Source organism: Grampus griseus (genome assembly GCF_964374135.1).
Source record: "Grampus griseus genome assembly, chromosome: 1".
NCBI lineage: Eukaryota > Metazoa > Chordata > Mammalia > Artiodactyla > Delphinidae > Grampus > Grampus griseus.
In genome coordinates this window covers 171,751,422-171,779,345 of record NC_139017.1, presented here as the reverse complement: position 1 = coordinate 171,779,345, position 27,924 = coordinate 171,751,422, and the positions used below count along the sequence as shown (strand labels likewise).

Genomic DNA, 27,924 nt, shown 5'->3' with positions numbered 1-27,924 from the left:
TGGGCCTTTGCAAAGTGAGCTAACCGAGTCTAAGATGCCTGTATTAAGCTGGCACCCTCAAAGATGCTCTACACCCTGGCAAGAGGAGGGCTTAAAAAAATTTTTTTTCTGGACTTTCAGAAAGGGGAGCCTATGAAAACCTGTAGTTTTCAATGTGGCTCTGGAGAGGAAAACTAATAATGGCCACAATAATGATGATGATGATGACCACCCTGAAGGTTTGTAAACACGTGGGGCTGGGGCTCAAGTTTATACTCCATGTATTCAGTGGGAAAACTCCAAGCTGAGGAAATAAATGTCAGTGTTCAGAGGTTATTAGCATCCCCGGCATCCAGCTGAAACAAACAGAAAAGATTTCCGAGAGAAAAGCAGCCAGGAATCAGACCCCTCAGGATTCCCACAGATTAAGTTCAATCAAAATGAGATCACAGTCAAATTACTAAACATCCAAGCAATAAGTCAGTATGAGCCAGAGTAAGCAGAAACAACAAACAAGACATTGAGACACCCCCCCCCCCGCCACTCCCACCCAAAGACTTCAGATGTTGGAATTATCAGATAACAGATTCTAAAATCACTATGTATTCAATATTTTTTTTAAAGAAGGTTTTTAAAATGATCAAGGAATGAGACTATCAAAAATGGCCAGACGGGCTTCCCTGGTGGCGCAGTGGTTGAGAGTCCGCCTGCCGATGCAGGGGACACGGGTTCGTGCCCCGGTCCGGGAAGATCCCACATGCCGCGGAGCGGCTGGGCCCGTGAGCCATGGCCGCTGAGCCTGCGCGTCCGGAGCCTGTTGCTCCGCAACGGGAGAGGCCACAACAGTGAGAGGCCCGGGTACCGCCAAAAAAAAAAAAAAAAAAAAAAACTGGCCAGGCATTTGTCCTCAGGAGCTTGTGGGAGCACAGGAGAGCTATCTGACCCCTGTACTTTTGGCTCTTCCATTCTGGTGGGAAAAACAGATTTATTTACAGAATCAAATTATGCTGGCAGTAAAAATTCAAGTGCTTCCAGGAGCCAGAGAGGAAATGTGAGCAGTGCACTGGGCAGGCAGAACATAGGCTGTATCTAAGGAGGGAGCCTCTTCTCAGCCCCAGCAGACTGTTGATCTATATACAAGAAGAGAGTCCAGGTATTGCCAGATATTCCCATTTTCCAAAAAAAAAAAGGCATAAATCCAGATGTTAATGATCTGTACATGTCGGCTACTGTGGTAGACATCTGGTTTTTGTCACCTAATAACAATTCACCTCTCTTCTAAAATATTATGGTGTTACGATTCCCCTTTGGGAACAACACCTTTCTCCTAGTCTCAGTCCAGTTTCTCAGAGACGGTGTTGATTCCACCTCTGGCTGCAGGGATGGGCATGTGGCTCAAGCTCAGCCAATCACAGCAGAGCAGTCTCCTGGGCCACAATAATCGGCTCAGGAATGGGCCTGTGACCCACCCAGAGAAAATGAGAAGCAGTGAGGCCATTGGGGGAAGCTTAGGAAAAAGACTCTTATCCTTCCCTATGGAATTCAAAGCTGAGAAGATGTAAGGGCTGGAGCTTTGGCAGCCTTTTAGTGACCATTATACAGAGATTCTGTCTAAGGTTGGATCCACATGGTCAAAAGAATCCCTGATAGCTGGAGAGAGGCCAAGGCCTCATGAAATCATCTGAGCCTGAACCCAGAGGTTCCCTCTAGACCTTTCATTTTTGGTAATCGGTGAATTTGCATTCATGCTGAAGACAATTTGAATAGGCTTCTCTGTCACTCCACAGAAAGAGGCCTATCCCTTCAGCAACTAATTAACAGTCTTTTAACACACTGGGAAAGCCAGACAAACATATCTGAGGGCTGACCATGGACCTTCAGTTTGCAATCTCAGCACCTGGCCACCCCTCTCCTTCTGTACTACTGTACCTAGCTTCTCTTATTTCTCATCTTCTAGCCTCCATTCCCACTGCTCCTTCCTTGTACCATACTCTTCTCTCCCTGCTCTACCTCCTGAAATCCTACTCATCTTTCAAAACTCAAGTCAAATGGTTCCTTTTTTCTTAGCGCCTTTCCTGACAACCCCACCCTAAGCCCTACCCAAGGCAGAAGAAGATACCTCTCCCTCCATTCCCAGGCCCCTCTGACCCCCCAATGAACACTCAGCCCTTCTGCTGAGGATCCTAATTACCCAGCAACATTCCTGTCTCCCCTGCTTCTTGACCGTGATCCAAATTCAGACCCAGATTAGAAGGGATGATATTTGAGGCTTAAGTTTCAAAAAACAATCAGTTCTTAGGAGAAGTCAGAAAACATGGTGAAAGATGAGGATGTGGGTAAGGGATTAGAAAGAAAAGAACAGTTGTTCCGGGGAAAAGAGAGGGTCTCTGTGGAGTGCAGTGAGGAAGGAGGAAAAACTGGACAGATTTAGACCAAACGAAATGATTCAGAGGAAACCTGAGAAGCAATGTCTAGAGAGGCGTGAGGTTGATCTGACTGGAAAGGAATATAAAAAATGTGTGACGGGAATGACCCAAAACAACAACGACAAAATGCCCAAAATAGGTGCACTGTTCACATGAGAAAAGAATGCAGACAGCAGCAAGACGCTGAGAACCCTCCAGAAAACAAGAGAGAAGGTGACAAAGGATGAGGTCATCTCAAACCAGATAAACTGGAAGGCGTTCTATTGATTGAAAGGGTTTTTCAAAAGCTAGGGCTCATGTTGACTTGCCACTGATGGAAACTCAGGGCACCGAGGCCTTCTGGAATTTTCTGCTCAGCAGACAGACACAGGGAGGGTCCCAGGAGGCCATTTGCTAGATGTAGCAAAAGAGCTACCATGGGTCAAAGGTCAAAACAAGCAAGGTGTCAGTTTATGGGCCACCCCAGGCAAGCACTGTCTCGCTTTTTACTTCTAAGGACCGTGGGACCTTGTCCACAGTTCCCATGCCTCCTACCCCGGGACCAGTTCTTTCTTCATGTGATAAAATACCTAAGCCGGACAGTATCCTGCGGCAAGCCGCCTCCGACCAGCAGAATGACGAGTCGCCACACGCAAGATTCTTCTCGTATCACACTTTATTGGAGCACAGCTTGGTTAAAGAAAAGATGGAAGGAAGACCCCGCAATCCTATAGCAGTCTGCTTATATAGGGATTAAGAACATGTGTCGCTCTGTGATTGGCTTTCGCTGATGGTGCGACTTGTGAGCCAGCATCGGATAGGTCGCTACTTTAAAACCTCATTAGTATACTTAGCGCAAGCGCAGTGGCCACAGGAAGGATGATTCAGCTTACTTCAGCTTCCTGCTGCGTGGCAGTTAGCTGACCGCGCCCTACAGTATCCAATCACAGCGGCCCTTAACCTTGGTTGGGGACATATCTGGTTGAGGCTCTGGGCCCTCTTCCCAGAAAAACGCACACAGCCTCAGACACAACAAAGTTTCCTTCCCATTTAAGCAGTTTATACCCGCCCTGGGGCCCATCTCTGAACAATAGTTCCTAAACTCATTCCCTTAATCAAAAAAACATTTATTGAGTGCCAGCTACCTGCCAGGTACTGCTCTGGGCACCAAGGATACAGGGATCCTCGCCTCGTGGAGTGGACCTTCCAGTTTGTATCTGAGCCCTCAAATAGCGGCCCGGGAATTCAGTGATTCTGACATGGGGCCAGAATTAGGACCTGGCGTCCCAAAGAGCCCCAGCTCAAACACCCCTTCTGTAAGGAGAGAGGGGAGGAGTGTATTTAAAGCATGTGCTTTAACTGGGAAGCTCATAGCCTGCTGAGGAAGTGTAGAGGGTACCTGCACTTGGGAAAAATGTTTGGCAGAATCTCGTAAAGCCGGACATATGTGTGACCCAGAAATTCTACTCCTAGATATATACCCAAGAGATATGTGCACATGTGCATACCAAAAGGTATACACAATAGCCCCCAATTATCCCTGGTGTTCACACCTCTGTGTCCCCTCCCCTTGAGACTGTACTGTATTTCTAATCAGATGCTGCAAAGGTGGTGGGGATGTCATTTCTGTGATTATGTGACAGAAGATAGTAACTTCCACCTTGCCTGGAGACTCTCTCTATGGACTCTCACTGGCTTTGATGAAGCAAGCCACCTTATGGAGAGGCCCACATGGCAAGAAACAGTGCAGGATCTCTGGCTAACGGCCAGCAAGGAGGTGAGGCCCTCAGACTAACTAACATCCCGCAGGGAACTGTATCCTGCCAACCACCACATGAACTGGAAAGTGGATCCTTCCCCAGCTGAGCCTCAGATGAGACCCCAGCCCTGGCCACCTCCCTGATTGCAGCCTGGGAGAGACCCTGAGCAGAGAACCCAGTTAAGCAGTGCCTGGATTCCTGACCCACAGAAACTGTGACATAAGTGTGTGTTTTTTGGAGCCGTTAAGTTTGCCATAATTTGTTCTGCAGGAATAGATAACAGAGTGTAATGCAACGCAGCAGTGAGAATGAATGAACCACAGCTACATCAGACAACGTGGTCGAATCTCACATAGTTGAGTGAAAGAAACCAGGCAGCAAATGGAATCTGTAAGATTCCATTTACATGAAGTTCAAAAGCAAGCAGAACTAGTCTATGATTGGAAGTCAGACAAGCGGGAGGGGGTAACCAGAAGGGAGCACAGGGAGACTTCTTGGAGGGGCGGGGGCGGGGGGTGGTGTTCTGCTTCTTGATCTGGGTTCTGGTTAGGGTGGGTGCATACACTTTGTGAAAACTCTTCAAGCGTACACTTATCATTTGTGCTCTTTTCGAGATGTATATTATGTTTTGAAAACAAAAGTTTACAAAAAAGACAGTATGCTGGAGTCAAACAGCTAGGGTTCGAATCTTGGACCTATCACTTACAAGATTTGTAACTGGGCAAGTTACGTGACTTTTCTGAGCCCGCTTCTGTAAAATGGGTTGGGCTAAGAATTAAATAAAACAGTGTATGGCATAGCGGCTGGTACCTAACAAGCCTCAATAAATATTAGCTAGTTTGGTTAACCTCATTCATAATGGTTCATTGTTAATCTCAAAAAAAAAAAGTAGTGGAGGTTGACTTGCCTGGATGCCTGGGAGTCGAATATACAGAGTTGTCCTGCAAGTGCCAACCCACAGAGACCAGCTGGATTCTCAGAACCCCTCTAGCAGTGATCAGGGGAGGAGCTCAGCCTGCCTCTGACACCCACACCCAGAAAGGTCCCTGGGCAACAAGCAAGATGATAGGCGAGTGTTCAGAGGTCAAGTTTGCTCTGGGTTGGGACTGAGACGATGTAAATCAAAGTTCTCCCCAGGATGTTTGTGATCGGGTTGAGATGGTGCTGTCCTCCCACATCATCAAGAAAACAACAAAAACAAACAGACAGACAGACAGCAATGCGGACATGCACAGAAGGAGTCTGTGGTATCAGGCACAGTTTAGTACTTCACACATATTAACCCATTTGATCTTTACAGTCAATGCTGTTATTACCTCCATTTTACAGGTGAGAGAAGTGAGGTACAGACAGAATAAAACAAACAAACAAACAAAACCAGGCCCATCAGAGGTGGGATCAGCACCCTTCATCCGCAGTTTTCAAACAGAACATACAGACTGGCCTCCCTGGAAAAGCTTTTTTTCTTTTTTCTTTTTCTTTTTTTAGAGAGAGTGGCTTTTTGGTTTTGTTTTAATTTTTTTAATTAATTATTTATTTTTGGCTGTGTTGGGTCTTCGTTTCTGTGCGAGGGCTCTCTCCAATTGTGGCAAGCGGGGGCCACTCTTCATCTCGGTGCGCGGGCCTCTCACTATCACGGCCTCACCCGTTGCGGAGCACAGGCTCCAGACGCGCAGGCTCAGCGGCCATGGCTCACGGGCCCAGTTGCTCCGCGGCATGTGGGATCCTCCCAGACCAGGGCTCAAACCCGCGTCCCCTGCGTCCCCTGCATTGGCAGGCAGATTGTCAACCACTGTGCCACCAGGGAATCCCCCTGGCAAAGCTTTGGTTTGCAAGAGATGAATGTCCCAACCAGCCTTGTCTCTATCTGAGAAAAAACCTGGGTGTCTTCTCATTTTCTGACAGGGGAAGCGGGTGAGCACAGCTGCAGAAGTCCTCAGTTACCAGCTGTTATTTTGTGGTTTGAATTTATTTTTGTGAACCTGTGTGTGTGTGTGTGTGTGTGTGTATAAAAACCTGCATTTCCTTAGCCCATAGGGTCAGGTTATTAATGGGCTATGGAGCCTCTAGTGGCCCTTTGCTCTCTCATCTGTCACCCTACTCAACAGCTTAGCTACTTCCTGCTCTTCGAGCACTCTCTCTTTTACTCTCCCTTTCTCCTGTTCCAGCTCTTTCCCTGGCTCTCTCTTACCCCTTAAAGGCTGGGCAAGCTCCCTACCTCTTCCGGGCCAGAGGCCAGCATTCATTTCTTGTTGGAATGCAGGAGACAACAAGCAGGTCTGGGGAGGGGGCACAGTGGATGGGCTCTCCCAGTCGAGGACAGCCCAGGGAAGGTATGCGGCCGAATGAGATTTTATGGGGCAGAGGTCCTGCAGGGAAGAAGCCCAGTGGGTGGCAGGAGAGGTCCGTGGCGAGCCCCAGCTACCCCCTCCTGGCCTCAGCCCCCTTCCCCTCTTGCTGCGGGCACTGCCGAAACTTCAGGACAGCCGGAAGCCCAGATGGTTCAGGGCTGAGGGAAAGCAGGTGGTGAGCATGGGTGTCTCGTGGCTGTGACACCTGTCACCTGTAGTCCCCGGGGGAAAATACCTTCCCATCACAGTCATCTAGATTCAAATCTTTTTCTGGCTGTGCCACCTTGGGCACATACCTCCATGTCTCTTGAGCCTTATTTTCCTGTTCAAGTGGGAGTGATTTGATAGAAATAATACCCATCACGACATTTTTGAGTGCTTCTCTGCTGAGCTCACTGTTCCAGGTGTTTCACACACACCTACTGCCCCAGGTTATGGTGAGGATTAAATGAGATGATCCACAGGAAGGACTGAGACAGTGCCCTGCAGGTGGAAAGCCCAGAGTTAACATCACTCACTCCAGTATTATGAGGACAGCTGGGAACGACGAAGCTGGGACCTGAACTCAGGCCTTTCAGACACCAGCATTCTGATGCTGATGGAGATACAGTACAGCCTTGTAGCCACCCAGAGCTCAATAAGACTGATTGATTACAGGCATCACCAAGGAGCCCATATAATCTAGAAACCTCTTTTTTTTTTTTTTGGCCATGCCGTGTGGCTTGCGGGATCTTAATTCCCCCACCAGGGATTGAACCCGGGCCACGGCAGTGAAAGCACCAAGTCCTAACCAGTGGACTGCCAGGGAATTCCCCAGGTGCAGTATTTTTAACACCCCATCATTGCAAAGTACAACTCTCACTCAGCCCAGGACATGCTATTATAAAGCCATGAGTTATTGGGGTATTTTATTTTCTGTTTTTGAAATTTAAGTGGATGACATGGAACTGGGTTTTAAGACTTTCACACACCCTCTGAGATGACTGTGCCAACCTGTGGGGAGCGGCAGGATACAATCAAGAGTTGGCAATTTCTGCTCCAGGGAGTCTGAATGTCAGCTTTGTTCTCTGTTTTGTATTTCATCATTGAGAGATGGACTAATGGCAAATATGCTCTCCCAAGCCTATCAGGGGGCCGTGGGCTGCTCCGGCTCCAGGCTGGCCTGGATGGGCTCCGTAGGGTCTGGCTGGCAGTGAGCAGGGTTGTGTTCTGTGCTCACGTTGATGACACTGAAGACAAGCATGGAGATGGGGGTGGGGCTGGGGAGGGCCATGGCTACAGAAGCCTAGGTCCTGGGGTAAGGACAGTTCAGCTCAGCAGCTCAAGAGGTAGGAGGCAAGGCTGTGGGCGGGTGGCAAGGGCTGCCCCTGTTCATTCACTCATTCATTCATACAGGCACTGTTCTAGGTACTGGTGATACAGTAGTGAACAAAAGAGAAAATAAATCCCTGCCCTCATGGAGCTTAAGTTGGAGGGCAGGGGGGTGTTGGGAGTGGGGAGACTGACAACAAATAAGATAAGGAAACTAAATAAATAGCACGTTAGAGGAGTGGTAAGATGAAGGGAAGAGCAATAGCATGAGGTGTTTGTTTTGTTATTCATGTTTTTTTGGTTTTTTTGGTGGCGTCATGGGGCTTGCAGGATGGACCAGGGATCGAACCGGGCAGTGAAAGCACCGAGTCCTAACCACTGGACCGCCAGGGAATTCCAAGACCATTTTAAATAGAGTGATATTTGAGTAAAAATCTAAAGGAGCTGAAGGAGATCCCTGGGGGAAGTGCCTGGTAGGGAGAAGAAACAGTAACTGCAAAGGCCCTGAGGCAGAAATGTGCCTGGAGAGTTGAGCCTGACCCTCTCTGTTCATCTGAAGTTACCACTCAGGGCCCCAGCCTCTGTGGTCACTCCTCATACTTTCCTAGGGTCTTTCTGGTCGAAGGAAACTAACCCAGGCAGAACCTTCCAGGCAGACTGAGGGCCTGGAAGAGATTTCTAGGGACAAGTTCTGGGAGGGCTCTGCGATTCAACTGCGGGGTTGAATAAATCCTGAGGTTTTGCCAAGGTTTTAACAAGGAATTTGCAAGAATGCAACAAATTCATTCCTGGACCATGCTCCAGAGCTGCTTAATCAGAATCTCTGAGGTCTGTGCCAGGGAATGTGCATTTCTAAGAGCCTCTAGTCATGTGGGAGCATCTTTACCATATATTCCATCCCATATCGATTTCCATGATTTTTCTCTCTTATATCTTCTTCTAATTGACTAGAGTGGAGTCTGCCATCTTTCATCTTTCTTAAATGAATATTTTGAGTTTGTCTTGGGGCACCTTGTCAATCATTTCCTGCCAGGGAAATGAGGCATTCTGTAGGTAGTCAGCGGGGCTGTGCTGCTCCCACACCAAAAGGGTTGATCTGAAAAAGGTGACATGGGGTGAGGGGAGATAGTTGGGATTTGCATGTCTTCTCCACACGCTCCTTCCCCCCAGTCCCGTGCCCATGGCGGGTGCGGGGGGGGCTTCTTAAGGATCTGATCCAGGTCAACACTGGGGCCACCGTCTGACACTTGTAGGGACTCAGGTGATGTTTGTAGAAGTAAAGAACACATGAATGAATAAACGTGAGTTTTGACAGGGAAGGACAGAAACAGTAAGTTTATGGGCTTGTAAATACCCTTTCCCTAGCACGTGGAAGAATCTTTCATTCTTTCAAAATTGTTCCTTCCACCCCACCCATCTCCCATCTCCACCCCCACCCCCAGAAGTGATGGTCCCCCCAGCTTACTCTATTTTCTCCTCCACAACAGAGAGAACTAGAGATTCGGGTGGGACGGGGATACTAACCTCCAAGCTTCTCGTGGTTCAGCTCCATTACCCTCCCACGCCTGACCACCCCCTCCTCAACGCACCTAGTCTAGAGCTAAGGTCAGTAGGAAGGATTCTTGAGTCTGCTCCTTCCCCGCTGTAAAACTTTGGGCTACTTATGTGAACACTGAACCCGTTTCCCCATCCTTGAAACGGGGCCGGGGACCTCTACGCGGCAGGTCGGGGAGGGCTCGCAGCGCTGCAGCGGGCTGTAATTGGCCGGGTGCTCCCAGCGCACCGCCCCTCGTCCTCTGGCGCCGCGCACGCCACGCCCCTCACCAGCACGGCCGGCTGGGTGGCGTTGCCGTGGCGACGCGCGTACACAGGCCGGGCCGGCGCTCGCGGGCTGTGGGCCGCCGGCTGGAGACTCCGCGAGAGTGCGGCCCGGCGGCCTCGCCCAGAGCGGGCCCGGCGCCTCCCGAGCGGTCAGGGCTCTCGGCGGAGGACGAGGCGTGGGCTTCTTCCTCTGGCCAGGTGAGAGCGGCGCGCGAGGAGGCGGCGGGCGGAAACCTGGGCCGGAGGAGGCCAGCCCTGCGAAGTCAAGGGCGTTGGGGTAGGCAGGGGACCCCGGCCGCACCCGAGTCCGAACTCTCTGATCCAGGCTCGGGTCGCCAGGAGCACCCCCAGAGAAGGTGCCCCAATACCAGCCGTTCCTTCCTAAGTGCAGCCCCTACCTCGCCCCCCAAGGTAGCCGGCACGGGAGCTTTAGGCCTCTCCTGGGCACCAGCTCTTGGATGTCCTGTGGGTATAGCTGGGATTAAGAGAGGAACCCCAGTTTCCCCTGATTTATGGACAACACCCACCCAATGGTCAGAGACACACACACACACACACACCCCGCCCCTTACCTGAACTCTCCTTCTTTAAGGAACTTTGAGGCCACTGTAAACCTCAAAAGAAAGTTCGCTCCTATATCCCAATTCTGAGCCATCCAAAGTGGTCAGGGGGGATGCAGATGATTGAAGCTCTTGCTCTTTACCGTGGCTGGTGCTCCATGGCACTGAGTAAGAACGAGTTCACAGAGCTAAACACATTCAAATTACTTTTACAGTGTTTTCAGGCAAGGAGGCGATGCACAGGGCAAAATTAAGGTGGAGAAATATTGTCCAATCCAAAAGCTAAAGAGAGAGAATTTAGGTTTTCCAAGGAGTCATCTAAGATATATACTGACAGGAAAAATGAAAGGTGGTTACTATCAAAGCTTCCTAGCCAGCTGGCTGTACTGACTTGCTTTGAGGTGTCTGTTTGTATTTTCATTCACTCAGCAAGTGTTTACCAAGCACCTACTATGTGTCAGGTGCTGCCCCCCCCACCGCCCCCTACCCTGGAGAAGGGGTAATGCACAGAACTGACAGGAACTGCAAAGGGTCTGACGTTTTACCCTGTTTGAAAGTTAGTAAGAGCCTGCCCAGCTTATAGTTCCTGGCAGAAGACAAGAGACTCCTGGGCCAGAAACAAAGAACTTTATTACTCACAGCACAGCCGACATAACAGGCAGCCAGAGCTGCATATGCACATTGGTTTCTGTTGCCCGGAAAGTCCCTCGGGGTGGTGCAGAACAGCCAGTGTGGATGCTGTGCCCACAGTGGGTCTGTGTGCCAGGTAAGGAACTCCAAACTTAGGAAACTGCAATCTTTGAAAGGGGCTGCTAGCAAACCTGCCCAACTTTTGCCCCAGAAGGAGCCGTTATCTTTATTATAAACATTACCTATATCCTCCCAGGCTGTTTGCCATACAAGCATTCTCGGAAAGTTAGTGCAAGACAAAATCTTTCAATGCCTTTGCTCTGAAGATGGGTACAAACACAAAATACCCATGAAGAATCGCTTCTTAACAAAATGAACACAGTTCTGGTTTTCCAGGAACATATATCTTAGTGAAAGAGAAACAAACAGCAAGCATAACTAAATAAAGGAACAGAACATGTCAGAGAATGATAAGTACAAGGAAGGAAACACAGCAGGGGAAAACCAGCAGGGGAATAACATGACTGAGGGTGCCTTTAGCCAGAGTGGTCAGGTGGTTGCCCCAAGGGGGGACGTCTGAGCAGAGAGAAGACCCCAGCCTTGGGGACGTCTGGGGTGAGAGCTAAAGCACAAATATGCGCATGATCCAAGTTTAAGTTTTAGATGAGCGGCGTTTCCTGTGGTTTTCCTGCAGAAGAGACATTTCTTGAAAGTTTACATTTTAGATTAATTCGACTTGAATGTGTTGCTTGATAACATGGTTCTCTGCAATTGAAAATTAATAACTGAGGGCAACAGAGCATGGGTCTTTGGGAAGAGGAAATGTCTTTTCCCCTATATACATGACAGCGAACTTAATAAAATTTATTTCTCATTATATGAAAGCATATATATATATATATATATATATATATTTTTTTTTTTTTTTTTTTTTTTTTTTTTTTTTGCTGTACGCAGGCCTCTCACTGTTGTGGCCTCTCCCGTTGTGGAGCACAGGCTCCGGATGCACAGGCTCAGCGGCCATGGCTCACGGGCCCAGCCACTCCGCGGCATGTGGGATCTTCCTGGACCGGGGCACGAACCCGTGTCCCCTGCATCGGCAGGTGGACTCTCAACCACTGCGCCACCAGGGAAGCCCAAAAGCATCAATATTTGTGGGACATCCACAGGCCTCAAAGTTTACAAATATAAACTATCCTGCTTATTTTTATTTCTCTTACCCTGAGGTAGGGTCTCATCTTCCTTTCAGAGGATAGAATGCTGGTTTCAAGGACTTTCTTTTATTACATGTCCCAAGTGTCAGCAGACAGTGCAATTCCCCCACCCCTACTCTGCCCCACCAGCAGCAATGGAGGTTTGTACACTGGTTACATGCAAAGGCCCAGAGTTGTCACACACTTACTATTGTGTGACCTTAACTTCTCTGAGTCTCAGTTTCCTCATTTGTAAAGCGGGACAATCCTGACACCTACCTCGCAGGGTTGTTCTGAGGATGAAAAGAGGCCATGTGTGTAAAAGGATAGCCCAGTGCCTGGCACTTAGTAGGGATTCAGTGATGAAATGATGATGGAAATGTTGATGGAAAGCAGAGCCAGACCGGAGACCCTCTACAGTCACACCTAGATGATTTTTGTTTTTATCCACAGTCTAACAACTTCACACTTCAGTGACCTTTCAGTTGAAAGAGACTTGGGGACTTCCCTGGTGGCTCAGTGGTTAAGAATCCGCCTACCAATGCAGGGGACAGGGGTTCGAGCCCTGGTCCAGGAAGATCCCACATGCCTCGGAACAACTAAGCCAGTGTGCCACAACTACTGAGCCTGCACTCTAGAGCCCACGAGCCACAACGACTGAAGCCCACACACCCTAGGGCCCGCGTGCCGCAACTACTGAGCCCACGTGCTGCAACTACTGAAGCCTGCACACCTAGAGCCCATGCTCCACGACAGGAGAAGCCACCACAATGAGAAGCCTGCGCACTGTGAGGAAGAGTAGCCTCTGCTCGCCGCAACTAGAGAAAGCCCGCATGCAGCAATGAAGACCCAACACAGCCACAAAAAAAAAAAAAAAAAAAAGGAAAAAAAAGAAAAGAAACTTCCTTTGACATGGCATTGAGATGGATCAGGATTCAAATACCATGTGAATTATCATCAACGTCTTGGAACCTACTGAAGTCACTGAAATTTTTATGTTTTAAAAAACATGTATAGGGCTTCCCCGGTGGCGCAGTGGTTGAGAATCTGCCTGCTAATGCAGGGGACACAGGTTTGAGCCCTGGTCTGGGAAGATCCCACATGCTGTGGAGCAACTAGGCCCGTGAGCCACAACTACTGAGCCTGCGTGTCTGGAGCCTGTGCTCCGCAACAAGAGAGGCCGCAATAGTGAGAGGCCCGCGCACCGCGATGAAGAGGGGCCCCCGCTTGCCGCAACTAGAGAAAGCCCTCGCACAGAAACGAAGACCCAACAGAGCCAAAAATAAATAAATAAATAAATTTTAAAAACATGTATAGGATTTACTTTGAAATGCATTAAAATATAAAAGGTATAGATGGGTAAATATGTGATAAAGCAAATATAGCAAAATGTCGATTGTAGAATCTGGGTGTTGGTTATATAGAAGTTCACCATCCTCTTCTTTCAACTTTTCTGTGTGTTTGACATTTTCATAATAAAATGCCAGGAAAAGATACGTACAGAGTCTTGACCGTACAGCCAAGCTATAATCTTGATATTTTGTCTTTGGAAATCTTTTTTTTTAACCTAAATATATGAAGGAATGCAGTGACTTAAAAAGAAAGTATCTTCTAATGCCCATTTCCTTGATGACTGACTCTTTCGCACTTTAAGAAGCTCTGTAGAAGTTGGGGTTCCTTGAGTCAAAGTTCAGAAGCCCAAGATTAATAACAGTCATAATCACAGTAGGACAAAAGGGGGTTTAGTGTCGCAATCCCCATTCTAGATGCTTCACACTTAATCCTCACAAAACTCTTTGGGGTACAGAGTATTGTTAGCCCCATTTTACAGATGAGGAAACAGAGGCATAGAGAGAGAATAAGTAACTCACCCAGAGTCACAGAGCTGGGAAGTGGTGGGTTAGTAACACTGAGCGCTTGATTCTGTCAGATAACTAACCCCAAACTAAGCTTAATGGGAGGTGGAGAGCGGTTATCAGTGGAATTCAGATTTGTTTGGGTTTTTTTTTTTTTGCTATTGCTTGTTTGTGCTCTGAGTTGCATAAAGGATGTCCTCTTGTGATCAGAACCAAGCTCATCTATGCCGGATATCACTGTTAAAAGGACAGTCTTAAAATTGTGAGGAATTCTAATTGTGATCACTGTTAACTCCAGCTACCCACTCCTACCTCTGCTGACTTCTCCTGTGGACATTATGGTGTATTCCATTCATTCTAAATATGATATTGAATAATTAGAGGACTGTATTTTTCTAACAGAATTGTCTTCTGTAAACCTTTTATAGGGGAAGCAGAGAGTATGAGGGCCTATCTAAAGAGCGCAGAAGGCTTCTTTGTCCTGAATAAAAGCACTACGATTGGAAAGCATGAAGATTCAGACCTTGTTTTAGAGGTAAGACCTCTTCCTACCCAGTCCCCGACCCTCCCTACCCCTCACGCCACCAAAAGTCCTTACTGTTCTGTGGACTCCAATCTCTTCTAAAGCACAGCCTCTGGCTAACAGTCCCAGCCTTCCTCGGTGTGCCACCTATAACCAGTCCCCGCATGTGCTGGGTCTCCCTGGCACATGTGGTGCGAATGAGCACAGTGCAAAGTGCGATGGGCCCTCTGTCCTTTGCTGACTGTGTCTGCAGTGTCCCACCCTGATGGCGCGGGTTGGAAGGTGGGCGTAGAGCTGATGCTTGACCTTCACCTGCTCCGCGTCTGGCAGCCACGGCCACCTGAAGTGCCCAGCTTGAGCAATGGCCTCTCGCCCTTTCCAGCGCTTCTGGAGACTGTGGGCCCCTCGGAGCCGTCCCCCGCCCTCACACCTCCAAGTAGTAAATCAGGGTAAGCCCCGGGCGTGGCCTCAGCGCTCTCTCATTTCATTTCATTCTCTGAATTAGCTGTGGCTTGGTCCACATTCCCAGCTCATTGACAGCCAAGGAAGTTGGAAGAAATTGTAAGTAAGGAATTATAAAAACAGTGGCTTTGAGCCTTTTAAAATTTTGAAAGGGATTAAAATATTGAAGCAGAAAGAGAAATGCAATGGAATCCCTTTACGACTGTGAAAGGCAGACCTCTCTCAGACTTCACTCGACAGATTTTTTAAAACTTTATTTTGAAATAATTATAGATGCACAAATCGTAGAGAGAATGGCATGAAGCATGTGTGGAGTTCTGTGCCATTTTACCACGTGTGGATTTGTGTGTGGCCATCAAGATACAGAAGTATTCCATCATCAGAGATGTCCCTTGTGATATGCCTTTTATAGTCACAATTCCTCCTCCCACCATCGTCCCCACGCCCCTAAAACCACTCATCTGTTCTCCGTCTCTATAATTTTCATCATTTATGTATGACCTTTGTGATTGATTTTTTTTTTTTTTTACTCAGTGTAATGCCCTTGACATCCATTTAGGTTATTAGCTTGTTCTTTTATTGCTGAGTAATAGTCCACGGTATGGACGTATCACCTATGTTTAACCATTCACCTTTTGAAGGACATTTTGATTCCATTTGGGGCTATTACAAATAAATCTACTATAAACATTTGTGTACAGGTTTTTGTGTGAACATAAGTTTTTATTTCTCTGCGATAAATGCTCAGGAGTATGATTGCATGGATTAACATATATGTTAATATATATTCGGTTTGTAAAGAAACGGCCGGGCTTATCCAGCGTGGCTGTACCATTTTTCATTTCCACCAGCCACGTATGAGACACATCCTCACCAGCAATTAGCATAAACACTGTTTTTCATTTTAGCCGTTTTAGTAAGTGTGTAGTGGTATCTCATCATAGTCTTAACTTGCATTTCCCAAATCGATAGTGATGTTAAATGTCTTTTCATGTACAATAGTATTTGCCTTCTGCATATCCTCTTCGGTGAAATATCTCTTCCTGTCTTTTAAGCACTTCTAATCGAATTGTTTGGTTTTTTACCATTGAGTTTTGAAAATTCTTTATGTATTTTAGATGTGAGTCCCTTGTCAGATAGATGGTTTGCAAATATTTTCTCCCATCCATAGCTTTTTTCATTCTCTTAGCAGAATATTTCACAGACCAAAAGTTTTAATTTTTGATGAAGTCCAGGTAGTTATTTTTTTCTTTTATAGATCATGCTGTTAGTGTCATGTCTAAGAACATGCCACCAGGTCCCTGACCCTGAGGATTTTCTCTTATGTTTTCTTCTAAGTGTTTTATAGTTTTATGTTTAAATCTATGAACCATTTTGGGTTCACTGTTGTTTATGATGTGAGATTTAGGTCAAAGTTCATTTTTATTGCATGTGGACATTTAGTTGTTCCAGAGCCATTTGTTGAAAAGACTATCCTTTCTCCATTGAATTGCTTTTGCAAGTTTGTCAAAAATAATCTGGCCATACTTTCTATGGGGGCTATCTCTTAGTTCCCTATTATGTTTCATGGATCTATGTGTCAGTCCCTCTACCATTATGACACAGCCTTGATTACTGTCGCTATACAAGTCTTAAATCAGGTAGAGTGATTCCTCCCACTTTTCTTTAAAAAAATTTTTTAACCTATTCTAGTTCCTTTGCCTTTCCATTTACATTTTAGCATAAGCCTGTCTGTATATACAAAATATCATGCTGTAATTTTGATTGGAATTGTGTTTAATCCTATATATCAATGTGAGAATAATTGATATACTCCTACATTTTCTTCCAATTCATGAACATGGTATATTTCTCCATTTATTCAGTGTCTCTCATGAGTGTTTTGTAGTTTTCAGCATACGAGTCCTGTACATGTTTTGTTAGATTTACACTTAAGTATTTCTCTCTTTTTTTTTTTTGAGTGATTGTAAATGGTATTACATTTTTAATTTTGGTGTCCACATGTTCACTGACAGTATATAGAAATTCAGTTGATTTTTGTATGCTTCTTGGTATCTTGCAACCTTAACTGCACTTTCTTATATAAGGGCTTTTGTAGATTTCTTGGGATTTTATACATAAACAATCACGTCATCTGCAAATAAGAACAATTTTATTTCTCCTTTCAGAAAAGGAGATGTGAATGCCTTTAATCTTCTTTTCCTTGCTTTATTTCCCTGGTTAAGACTTCCGGGACTCTGCTGAACAAGAGCAGTGTATAAATCCTTATATTCACTTGTTCCTGACCTTAGGGGAAAGCAGTCAGTCCTTCACCGTTAAGTACGAGGTTAGCTGTAGGGTTTTTATACATGTTCTTACGAAGTGCGAAATTTCCCCCTTTATTCCTCGTTTTCTGAGAATGTTTATTGTAAACTCAACAGATTTAAAGATAACTCCATGAACCTCCCCGTGAGATTCTCCTCCATGATACGGTCTCCCTTCAAGGACACAGAAAATCTGTGCAGTGTGCAAAGTGGGAGGAAAAAGAAGAAGAAGAAGCACTGTAGTTTCTTCTTTATCCTAACAAGGCATAGATTTGGGGTAGTTTTATTTCCTGTCTGGCTAAAGTAGAGACAGAGATCTCTGTTTTGAACCTGACTATGATATTAGAAAACTGTAGTAATTTTTAAAAGCACAGGCTTTGGAGATAGACAGACCTGGGTTTGAATCTCATTAGGCTACTTTGTGGCTGAGTGACTTCAACCAAATTACTTAATCACTCTGAGCTCCTTTTCCCTGTCTGTAAACCCCTTACCTCACAGGGTTATTCTGAGGATTAAGTGAGAAATGCACCTAAAGAGCCTGGCATGTGGTGCTCAGTAAATGACACAATGATCATTATTATGGTCTCATAAAACAGAGACTGAGAAGAATCCTCAGAGGTGCACAGGGTTGAGATGAGGATCCACTGACATTAATAAGCCATTTGGAAGAGGGAACCAATGAGGACAGTTATTAACTAGACAGAAATTGAGTTGCATTCATTGTATAAAAATAATTGACTGCTTAATGCTCCTCGGACTTAGCTTAAGAAATACGTCACTGGGCTTCCCTGGTGGTGCAGTGGTTGAGAGTCCGCCTGCCGATGCAGGGGACACGGGTCCGTGCCCCGGTCCGGGAAGATCCCACATGCCGCGGAGCGGCTGGGCCCGTGAGCCATGGCCGCTGAGCCTGCACGTCCGGAGCCTGTGCTCCGCAACGGGAGAGGCCACAGCAGTGAGAGACCCGCGTACCGAAAAAAAAAAAGAAAAGAAAAGAAAATAAATACATCACTGCTGCCAGCTACAGTCACATTGATTTATGAAGGAATCAGTTGCATTTCCGGAAGCATGAGCTCATTTGGGATCCCTGGAGGACAGCTGATACATGAATTGCCAAGCGTTTTGGGGATAGACTTTTGACGGGCGCTTCTGTCTTCTCTTAGACAAATCATCTTCCCAAAGCTTAAATGGGAGAGGAGACTTGCTCTGAAGAGGGGTGTGGGGACATGGGTCCATTTTGAAGAATTGAAACCTATAGACATATCAACATTTTCCAGTTTTATAAAACAAGGTAAAAGTTGCCCCTCTGCTGACTTCACTGGGCCTTTCTGATCAGAAGAATCACCCCTGATCAGCTACGAGCCATCCCGAGGAATAATTCAGTAGTCAATTTATAGTTTATGTTATTGAGGCCACTAGAGGTCATTCCACTAAATAAAATTCAGGGATTTATATTAATAAAAAGTCATCCTTGCAATTACCCAGAGGTTACATCTAGCAAATAAAAAAGATTGTTTGTTTTATTTGCCTGGATCAATCCTAAAGAACAGGCAGTCATGCTTCTAAAGATCTCTTCTCATCAGCAAGGCTGACATGTTGTTTTGACTATTGGTATCGTAGTATTTCAACATCATTTACTCTTTCCAATAATGGAAGGTAGTTACATGCTTGTTGTTTTTAAAAATTGGGAGAAAGGAAAATATAAGGAAGAAAATAACAGTCATTTGTAATCATTTGGCTCAGGGAAAAATCAATATTGATATTTGCAGGGTTTTCCCGTCCAGGCTTTTTTTCTATATCCTGTAAGGAGTTTGGTTCCCTAAAGGCAATAGGAAGCCCGTTTATAGCCAGGCCAGTGAGAACTGTTTATAGTCAACAGTGATAACTGTTGTTATCACTCATTATTCGCACAGTATTTACCCAGAGCCTCAGCACCAAGCCAAGTCTAGGGGCACAGCGATGGCAGAACTGGACCTGGTCCCTGCAATCAGGAAGCTGCCAGGAGAGAGAGAAGTAAGTCAGATGATCCCACAAAGGTGTGACTAATTCCATTCCAACATTGGGGCTGTAAAGGAAAGGAATATGGAAGACAAGGAGGACTTAACTAGACAAAAGGAGAAGGGAATGGCACGTGCAAAGGCCCTGGGGTGGAAGAGCATATTGTGAGCCCAAGGGACTGAGAGAAAACCAGGGCGTCCAGAGTCAGAGTGGGAAGGAGGAGGGCTAAGTGACAAGTAGGCCTCCTTCATGTCACCGTAAGGGTTTTGATCTTTATCTGAAAAGCGATGGGAAGAAGGCTTGAAGGCTGGTAAACAAGGGGCAGACCTGCCAGTGAGCATCCCGGCTGCTGTGTGCAGACGAGCCACCAGGAGCTCTAGTCACAGTCTCCCCTCTCCCGTCTTACACGGCTCAGAAGCCTCAGCCTTGCCCGTTTCACAGCTAAACCTTGCGAGTTGTAATTTATGTGATTTGATGTGTCTTGTAAACTGTAGTTTTTAGAGTTGGATATGGCTGTTATCTAAACGCTGCTGAGAAAGGGGCTCAAGTCTTCCAGAATGAAGAGACACCAAGCCAGTGGTTGTTGGATTTTCCCTGTTTAAGAGTGCTTGTTAGACATGAACTCCTAGACATTCTGACCCAGTGGGTCGGGGTAAGGCCCGGGAATCTTCACATTTGTATGCTCCCAGGGTCAGGTGGGGGGAATGGAGTCCCCTGGAGTTGGCTCCAGGACCACACTTCGAGAACCCACCATCAGTGTTCCCTCCCTCTCCCTTCTTGATCAGCAGAGCTCCTGCTCGTGTGTGTGTGTGTGTGTGTGTGTGTGTGTGTGTGTATTATTTCAATAAACCTTGTTTTGAGGAAAAGAGAAGCGAAGGTTAAACAATGAAGGGCTGACTGACCCTACCTCCTCCCCAGGGACTCCCCCAGTCCCACCCTGGGGAGGTTCCAGGATCCCTAGAAGACTGAGCTCTAGGACAGCCCAGGTCAGCGCAGGGCTGCAGCTGGGAGGGGGGAGATGGAGGAGAAAAAGAAAGAACAGACATGACAGGGGGATGAAATGCTGGTGTCCGCACCTCCACCCTCGGTGGTCAGTGTCCTGCCAGCTGGCTCCTTTCTTATGGGTAGAGCCATCTCTCCAGCCTGGGTCAGCCCTTCTCGCGTGGGATCGGAGGGTCGTGAAGCCAGACTGAATCTCACACACACACACCAGATCCCATCCAGCCAGATGACTCTCGTCCCTTTTCCTGGCCCTTGCCAGTTCTGGGCTGCCTCTCAGAAAAGAACCAGAGCCTACATCATAATCTTGTTTATTATTATTAAACAAGGCTGCTGGGACTGTCCTATTATTTGCATCATTTCACGGACGTGCAGGTATGTCTGCTCGTCAAAGGACGCATACAGCTGTAACGCTGATGGGCATGGCCACGTTGCCCACCAGGGGTTTCCGGATGTGGTGTCCTGCCAGCAGTGGACGCCTGTCTCCCACTCCCTCCCCAGCCTAGGGTGCTGACCACCCATTGGATCTTCACTGATCTACGGGGTGAAGTATGGTACCTGTGTCATTTTAATTCACATTTCTCTTATGCTAAGCGAACACCTACATTGTGAGACATAAGGTGACACGTGGACTCTCTGTGGGGAAATCCACGGAATGGAACAGGCCTGGGAGGGTGCACTTGCTGGCTCCCCATCTGCATCCCGCTTGTCCTCCCGCCTGGGGCGTGCTCCCATACCCCCCCACCCCCACCTCACCCCTGGCTTCTCCCCAAGTGCTCCTCGCTCTGGGGGTTCACCTGTTTGGTCTCGCCAGTCCTCAGGGAATGTTTTGTCCCCTGTTTGGGAACTGGCGGCTGATTTCATTGGTCAGTTCCCACCACAGCAACTGATGGACCTAGTTTCTCACCGGCAGATGGAGGGCTTCCAAGAGGAAAAAGTTCAGAGGAAAGGGCTCGATCGTGATCTCATTTTTCTCATTTTTTTATTGTGGTAAGATATGCATAACATAAAATTTACCATCTTAACCACTTTTATTAAGTGTGCAGTTCAGTGGCATTAAATCTATTCACACTGTTGTGCAGCTGTCACCCCCATCCATCTCCAGAACTCTTTGAATCTTGCAGAACTGAAACTGCACCCATGAAACAACAACTCCCCGTGCCCCCCCATCCCAGCCCCCCGCAACCACCATTCTGCTTTCTGTCTCTATGACCTTGACTACTCTGGGTATCTCACAGAAGTAGAATCATAACAGTATTTGTCTTTTCGTGACTGGCTTCTTTCACTGAGTATAATGTCCTTAAGGTTCATCCATGCTGTGGCATGTGTCCAAATATCCTTCCTCATTCATCTACTGATGGACACTTGGGTTGTTTCCACCTTCTGGCTGTTGCAAACAACGCTATGAACATGGGTGTATAAATATCTCTTCAAGCCCCTGCTTTCAGTTCTTTGGGATATATACCCAAAAGTAGACTTGCTGGATCATATGATAATTTTATTTTTAATTGTTTGAGGAACCACCATGCTGTTTTCCATAGTGGCTGCACCAATTTACATTCTCACAACAGTGCACAAGGGTTCCACTTTCCCTGCGTCCTCACCAACACTTGTTATTTCCCTTTTTTTTTAATAGTAGCCATTCTGATGGATGTGAGATGAAAGAAAGATCATAATCTTTTGAATAGCATACGTAATACAAACAGCTACAGCATACATTTATGGACTGCTTACTGTATCTCACATGGCTTTATACATCATCTATGTATGTTCTGTATATCTATTTATAGAATTATATCCTCAAAACAAATCCTGTGCAGGTGAGAACTACTATTATCATTATTATCCTCATTTGATGACACGGAAATGGGACTCAGAAAGGTTAAGGAACTGGCCCAAATCACACAGCTAGTCGGGGGACGTGGGGCTGAGTTTCAGACTGAGCTGACTCAAGCTTCTAAAAAAAGAAGCTTCACTTTTTGAGTGTAAATTTAGCTTTGGGAACATCTAATATCTAAATTGGAAATTCTCAGTTAACTGCGATAACAAGATAATTGACTAAGCTAGGGAAATTCCACCCTGTGGAATCCAGAATGGGGGTTGTCAGTGAAATGTGAGATGAATGTTCTCGTGATCCTCATTCATGCAACGGGCTGAGGTGGCGCCATCTAGTGGGGGATTTGGGTAAAGAGGAAACGTTGACCTGGTGCTTTCCCAGGAAGAGGAGCATTGGGGCTGTTAAGTGGAGGCCCAGCAAGAACCACCACTCATCTCTCCAATCCAGCCAGAGTAAGTTCTCTGCTTATAAAGACTGGTGGGATTAGATTAGTCCCCCCTGGATAACCCAGGATAGTCTCCCTCTTTTTTTTAATTTTTTTCTTTTTTTGGCTGTGTTTGGTCTTCGTTGCTGAGCACAGGCTTTCTCTAGTTGCGGCGAGCAGGGGCTACTCTTTGTTGCGGTGCACGGGCTTCTCATTGCAGTGGCTTCTCTTGTTGCAGAGCACGGGCTCTAGGCGTGCAGACTCAGTAGCTGTGGCACGTGGGCTCAGTAGTTGTGGCTTGTGGGCTCTGGAGCGCAGGCTCGGTAGTTGTGGCACACAGGCTTCGTTGCTCCGCGGCATGTCGGATCTTCCCGGACCAGGGCTCGAACCTGTGTCCTCTGCACTGGCAGGCGGATTCTTAACCACTGCGCCACCAGGGAAGTCCCCAGTGCTCTTTTAAGAGCACTGATTAGTAACCTTGATATCTGCACAGTCCCTTTTGCCACGTAATGGAGCACATCCCCAGGTTCTGGGGATCAGGACATGGGCATCTTTGGGAGACCATTCTGCCCACCACATTAATACTACCACCTGACTGGACCATTGCTTTGGGACTGGTCTGAGAGCTTTCTGGAGGAATCAGTAGGATCAATGCCACAGGCCATGGAGAAAGATGGCTGGATGAGCTGGAAGGTGATTAATACCATTAACAAGACGGGAAGAAGCAGGATTGGTTGAGTGAGCACCTCAACATCCAGGAAGCAGCCAGGCAGTTTGGGGCCTGGAGATGAACCAGGGGTTGGAAATACACATCTGCGAATCGAGGGGGTGGTACAGTGGCCCCAGCCCATGGACAGAGTGAGGAGGAAATGGACATCTGAGGGGAGAGCAGCCCGGCGTGGAGACCTGGAAGCAGTCAGAGAGGTGAGGGAGCCAGAGAGCTGTTGCCAGGCTGAGGGGATTAATAACAGAGACAGCTTGCTTTGTGCCAGGTACTGTTCTTGGCACTTTCGAGTGTATTAACTCATTTCATCCTTAGGAGGTTAGTGTTGTTTGCCCCACTTTACACATGAGGGCGTTGAGGCACAGATAGGCTGAGTATCCTGCCTGAGGTCACAGAGGGAGGCTGGGGCACTGGGAACCACGCTCGGGCAGTCTGATTTCAGAACCAGCCTCTCCTGAGGCCTTGCCGGTCCACAGGGCTCTCCCGGGGAGACCGGGGAGGAAGGATCCAGCTGACAGGGAAGCAGAGAAGCTTCTTCTTTCCTTCCACTCCCAGACTCGTCGTCTCACCAGCGCCTGGTCATTTCCTCATTTCCTTATTCTTTTGAAAACCCCAATTTTTTACTATTTCTGCACTACATCCCTTTCCTGAGGCAGTGGGGGGATGGGGCTGGGGGATGGGATAGCCAAGAACCAAAAGGTTAAAAGAAATAGATAAAACACACACACACACACACACACACACACACACACACACACACACACGAGTTAATTTCAAAAATGTTATCCCTTGAGCTTCCCTGGTGGCGCAGTGGTTGAGAGTCCGCCTGCCGATGCAGGGAACACGGGTTCGTGCCCCGGTCCGGGAAGATCCCACATGCCGTGGAGCGGCTGGGCCCGTGAGCCATGGCCGCTGAGCCTGCGCGTCCGGAGCCTGTGCTCCGCAACGGGAGAGGCCATGACAGTGAGAGGCCCGCGTACCGCAAAAAAAAAAAAAAAAAAAAAAAAAGTTATCCCACTCCTTTGAACATTTCCCCAAGCAGTACCTTTTGTCAATCCTACGAAGCCCAGCTTATCAAACTCATTTTTGCTGCTCAGGGAGCAACTGAAGAGAAGCAAAGAACCATGCCCAGGCTGCACAGCTGGAAGGTAGCAGAGGTGGGACTTGAACTCAAGGCTTTCTAACTCCAGAGCCCATCCTCTTGCTCTTCATAGAGAACATTTCACATTTGCCATATGTTCTCTCCTAAGGGCTTTTGTATGTATCATTTATACGTCACCAGTAACTTATAAGACTGTCCTTTTGTTACCTTACAGATGAGGAAACTGAGGTATCACTTGCCTAAGGTCACCCTGCTAGGAAGTAGGAGGGCTGGACTCGAGCCCAGTCTAATAACCACCACATTGTCCTGCTTCCCCAACACCTGAACCATCAGGCCACGTGCCTCTCTCTGACAACTGTGTCACATGTCACAGGGAGGCCGAGAGCCCGAGGAGGCCCCCGAGGGCAATGGCAGTGGGTTGAGGACCCAGCGGGAAAGGAACGCTCTTGAAGCCATTTGACAATAAAGGACAGGAAGGGGGAAGGGGAGGCGTTTCTAGGCCGAGGGGATGGTAAGCACGTTCACAGATTAGACGGAAGTTACACTGTCAAGATGAGGATGCTAAAGCGGAGATGGTTGAGGAGAGGGACCAGACGAGGGTGGGGTGAAGGCAGGACCACCCGGAGGCCCTTGGCAGCTAAGAGAAGCCTTGAAGGTCCCATCTGAGAGTTTCTCCATGCCTGGGAAGTCCAGGTCCTGGCGGGGGGCTGAAGGTACATTCACAGGGGTGTGGGGTGATGGACGGGAGTTTCATGAAGGGACTCCATAGGGAGTGGGCAGGGCTCAGAGAAACCACAAAGGATAGTGCAGGGCCCAGAGCTAGTATAAGTGAGGACTGTTCCCACCCCCAGAGCTGAGGGGTGAGGGGCAGGGGCATTTCCTGGGACCCGGAGACCCCGAGGGCTGGGTAGAGTCCTCTGAGAGAAGCTGTGTGGCCCCACAGAAAGGAAGCCAGGGGAGTAAGTACCCCAACCTCTCTCCTCCCTGCTCTGACCTCTAACCCCCCATTGGCCAAACCCAACCAGAAACCAGAGGCAAGGAGCCCATCAGCCCATGATGCAGCTGCACAGGTGGGCCTGCTGGGCAGAGGGCGCCGTGGAAAGGGATGGAGGAGGGTCGGGAGAAGCAGATGGAGGATGCCGGCAGGTGCGGGAGGTGAAGACCTAGGAGGCTGTTGTCAAAGTAGAATGAAAAGCCTAAGAGCAGGGACTTGCTGGCTGGGGGGCCCAAAGGGCACTGGGCAGCCTCGGGACAGAAGCGTGAGGGTGGCAGGAGGGTTTGGGGGCCGGGATGGACTTGAAGGAGCTGGTGGGCTTGAGCAGGGCCCAGGCTGGGTGAGTGTAGGGCATTACCCACAGGGAGGGGAAGGGGAGCAAAGGCTATGTGACTCAAGGAGAGGACGAGAGAGAGGATAAGGAAGGCCGGGATCGGGAGGTTATGGTCTGAGATGGGGCTTCCCAGTTCCAGGTGATGCAGGGTTGAAACCTAGCTCCAAAGGGCGGTTCCAGGTACACGTCGAACCTCAGCGACAACGTCAGCGAACCTCAGGGCAACGTCATAACTAAGTCAGCTTCCCGGGGAGGCTTCCTTAAAGCACAGGAGTCATCAGAGCAGAATGGTCATTGTTGATAGATGTTTAAACGTCTCAATATTTTATGGACTCACTATATACTTTTTAAAGATATTTAAAATGCAGAAGCCTTTAAAAAATGCACTTGCTTTCTATGTTAGGTCCTGCCTGTCTCCTCTCTCATTATTAAATCACTCTCTACTCTGGAAATCACAGGGTACAAATCAAAGGTGCAGGTTTTGGAATTAGACTTGGGTTCAAACCCTGACATTGCCCTGTGCCAGCATCTTGATGTTGAGTGAGTCACTTCATCTTAGCCACTTTTTAAATCGTGGTAAAATACATATACATTTTACCATCTTAACCACTTTTAAGTGTACAGATCAGTAGTTGTGAGTGGTTCACATTGTTGTGCAACCAGTCTCAGAATTTTTCATCTTGCAAAACTGAAACTGTACCCATTAAACAACAACTCCCCGTTTCCCCCTTCCCCAGCCCCTGGCAGCCCCCGTTCTATTTTGTTTCTATGAGCTTGACTACGCTATGTACCTCACATAAGTGGAATCATACAAAATTTGCCTTTTTTGTGACACTTACTTCACATAATGTCCTCACGGTTCATCCGTGTTGTAGTAAGTGTCAGAATTTCCTTCCTCCTACACTGAATAATGTTCCACTGTATGGATGGACCGCATTTTGCTTATCCAGTCATCAGTCAGTGGGCACTTGGGTGGCTTCCACCTTTTGGCAATTGTGAATAATGCTACTATAAACATGAGTGTGCAAATATCTCTTTAAGTTCCTGCTTTCAATTCTTTGGGGTATATACCCGGAAGTGGACTTGCTGGATCGTATGATAATTTTATTCTAAATTTTTTGAGAAGCCGCTATACTGTTTTTCACATCAGCTGCACCATTTTACATTCTCAGCAGTGCGTAAGTGTTCCCCTACTCTACATCTTTGCCAACACTTGTTATTTTCTGTTGCTCTTTGTTTTTGTTGTTGTTGTTGTTTTGCGGTACGCGGGCCTCTCACTGTTGTGGCCTCTCCCGTTGTGGAGCACAGGCTCCGGACGCGCAGGCCCAGCGGCCATGGGTCACGGGCCCAGCCGCTCCATGGCATGTGGGATCTTCCCGGACCGGGGCACGAACCTGCGTCCCCTGCATCGGCAGGCGGACTCTCAACCACTGCGCCACCAAGGAAGCCCTGTTTGTTTGTTTTTGATAGTAGCCGTCCTAATGGGTATGGGGTGGTATCTCACTGTGGATTTGATTTGCATTTCCCTAATGACTAGTAATGTTGAGCCTCTTTTTATATGCTTGTTGGACATTTGTATATCTTCTCTGGAGAAATGTCTATTCCAGTTCTTTGCCTATATTTGATCAGGTTATTTGGGGGTTTTTTTGTTGTTGTTGTTGAGTTATAATTCTCTATATATTCTTCATATTAACCCTTCTTCAGAGTTGTGATTTGCAACTATTTTCTCCCATTCTCTAGATGGCCTTTCACCCTGTTTATTGTGTCCTTTGATTCACAGACGTTTTAAATTTTGATATAGTTGAATTTATCTATTTTTTACTTTTGCTGCCTATGCTTTTGGTATCATATCCAAAAAAGCATTGCCAAATCCAATGTCATAAAGCTTTCCTCCTGTGTTTTCCTCTAAAAATTTTATAGTTTTAGACTACGTTTAGGTTTTTGATCCACTTTGAGTTAATGTTTGTATGTGGTGTAAGGTAAGAGTTCAACTTAATTCTTTTGCAGTCTTTCCCAGCATCATTTCTTGAAAATACTGTTCTTTCCCCATTGAATAATCTTGGCACCCTTGTCAAAAATCATTTGACCATGTATGCAAAGTTTTATTTCTGTGCTCTCTATTCTATTCTATTGGTCTATGTGCCTGACCTTATGTCAGTATCACACTGTTTTGATTACTGTAGCTTTGTATGCAGTAAGTTTTGAAATCAGGAAGTGTGAGGCCTCCAGCTTTGCTTTTCTTTCTCAAGATTATTTTGGCTATTTGGGGTCCACTGAGATTCCATATGAATTTTAGGATGGATTTTTCTATTTCTGCAAAAACTGCTATTGGGATTTTGATAGGTATTGCATTGAATCTGT

General features: G+C 47.2%; 1 protein-coding gene across 1 annotated transcript in view; it reads left to right on the top strand.

Moving 5' to 3' along the window:
* Positions 1–14,308: 14,308 nt before the first annotated feature.
* FHAD1 (forkhead associated phosphopeptide binding domain 1) overlaps positions 14,309–27,924 on the top strand; it is a gene marked incomplete at both ends in the record, with an annotated part of 131,510 nt that continues 117,894 nt past the window's right edge. Inside the window, one exon of the mRNA XM_082661988.1 lies at positions 14,309–14,401. Coding sequence (XP_082518114.1) covers positions 14,309–14,401 — 93 coding nt within the window. The remainder of the gene's footprint in view (positions 14,402–27,924) is intronic.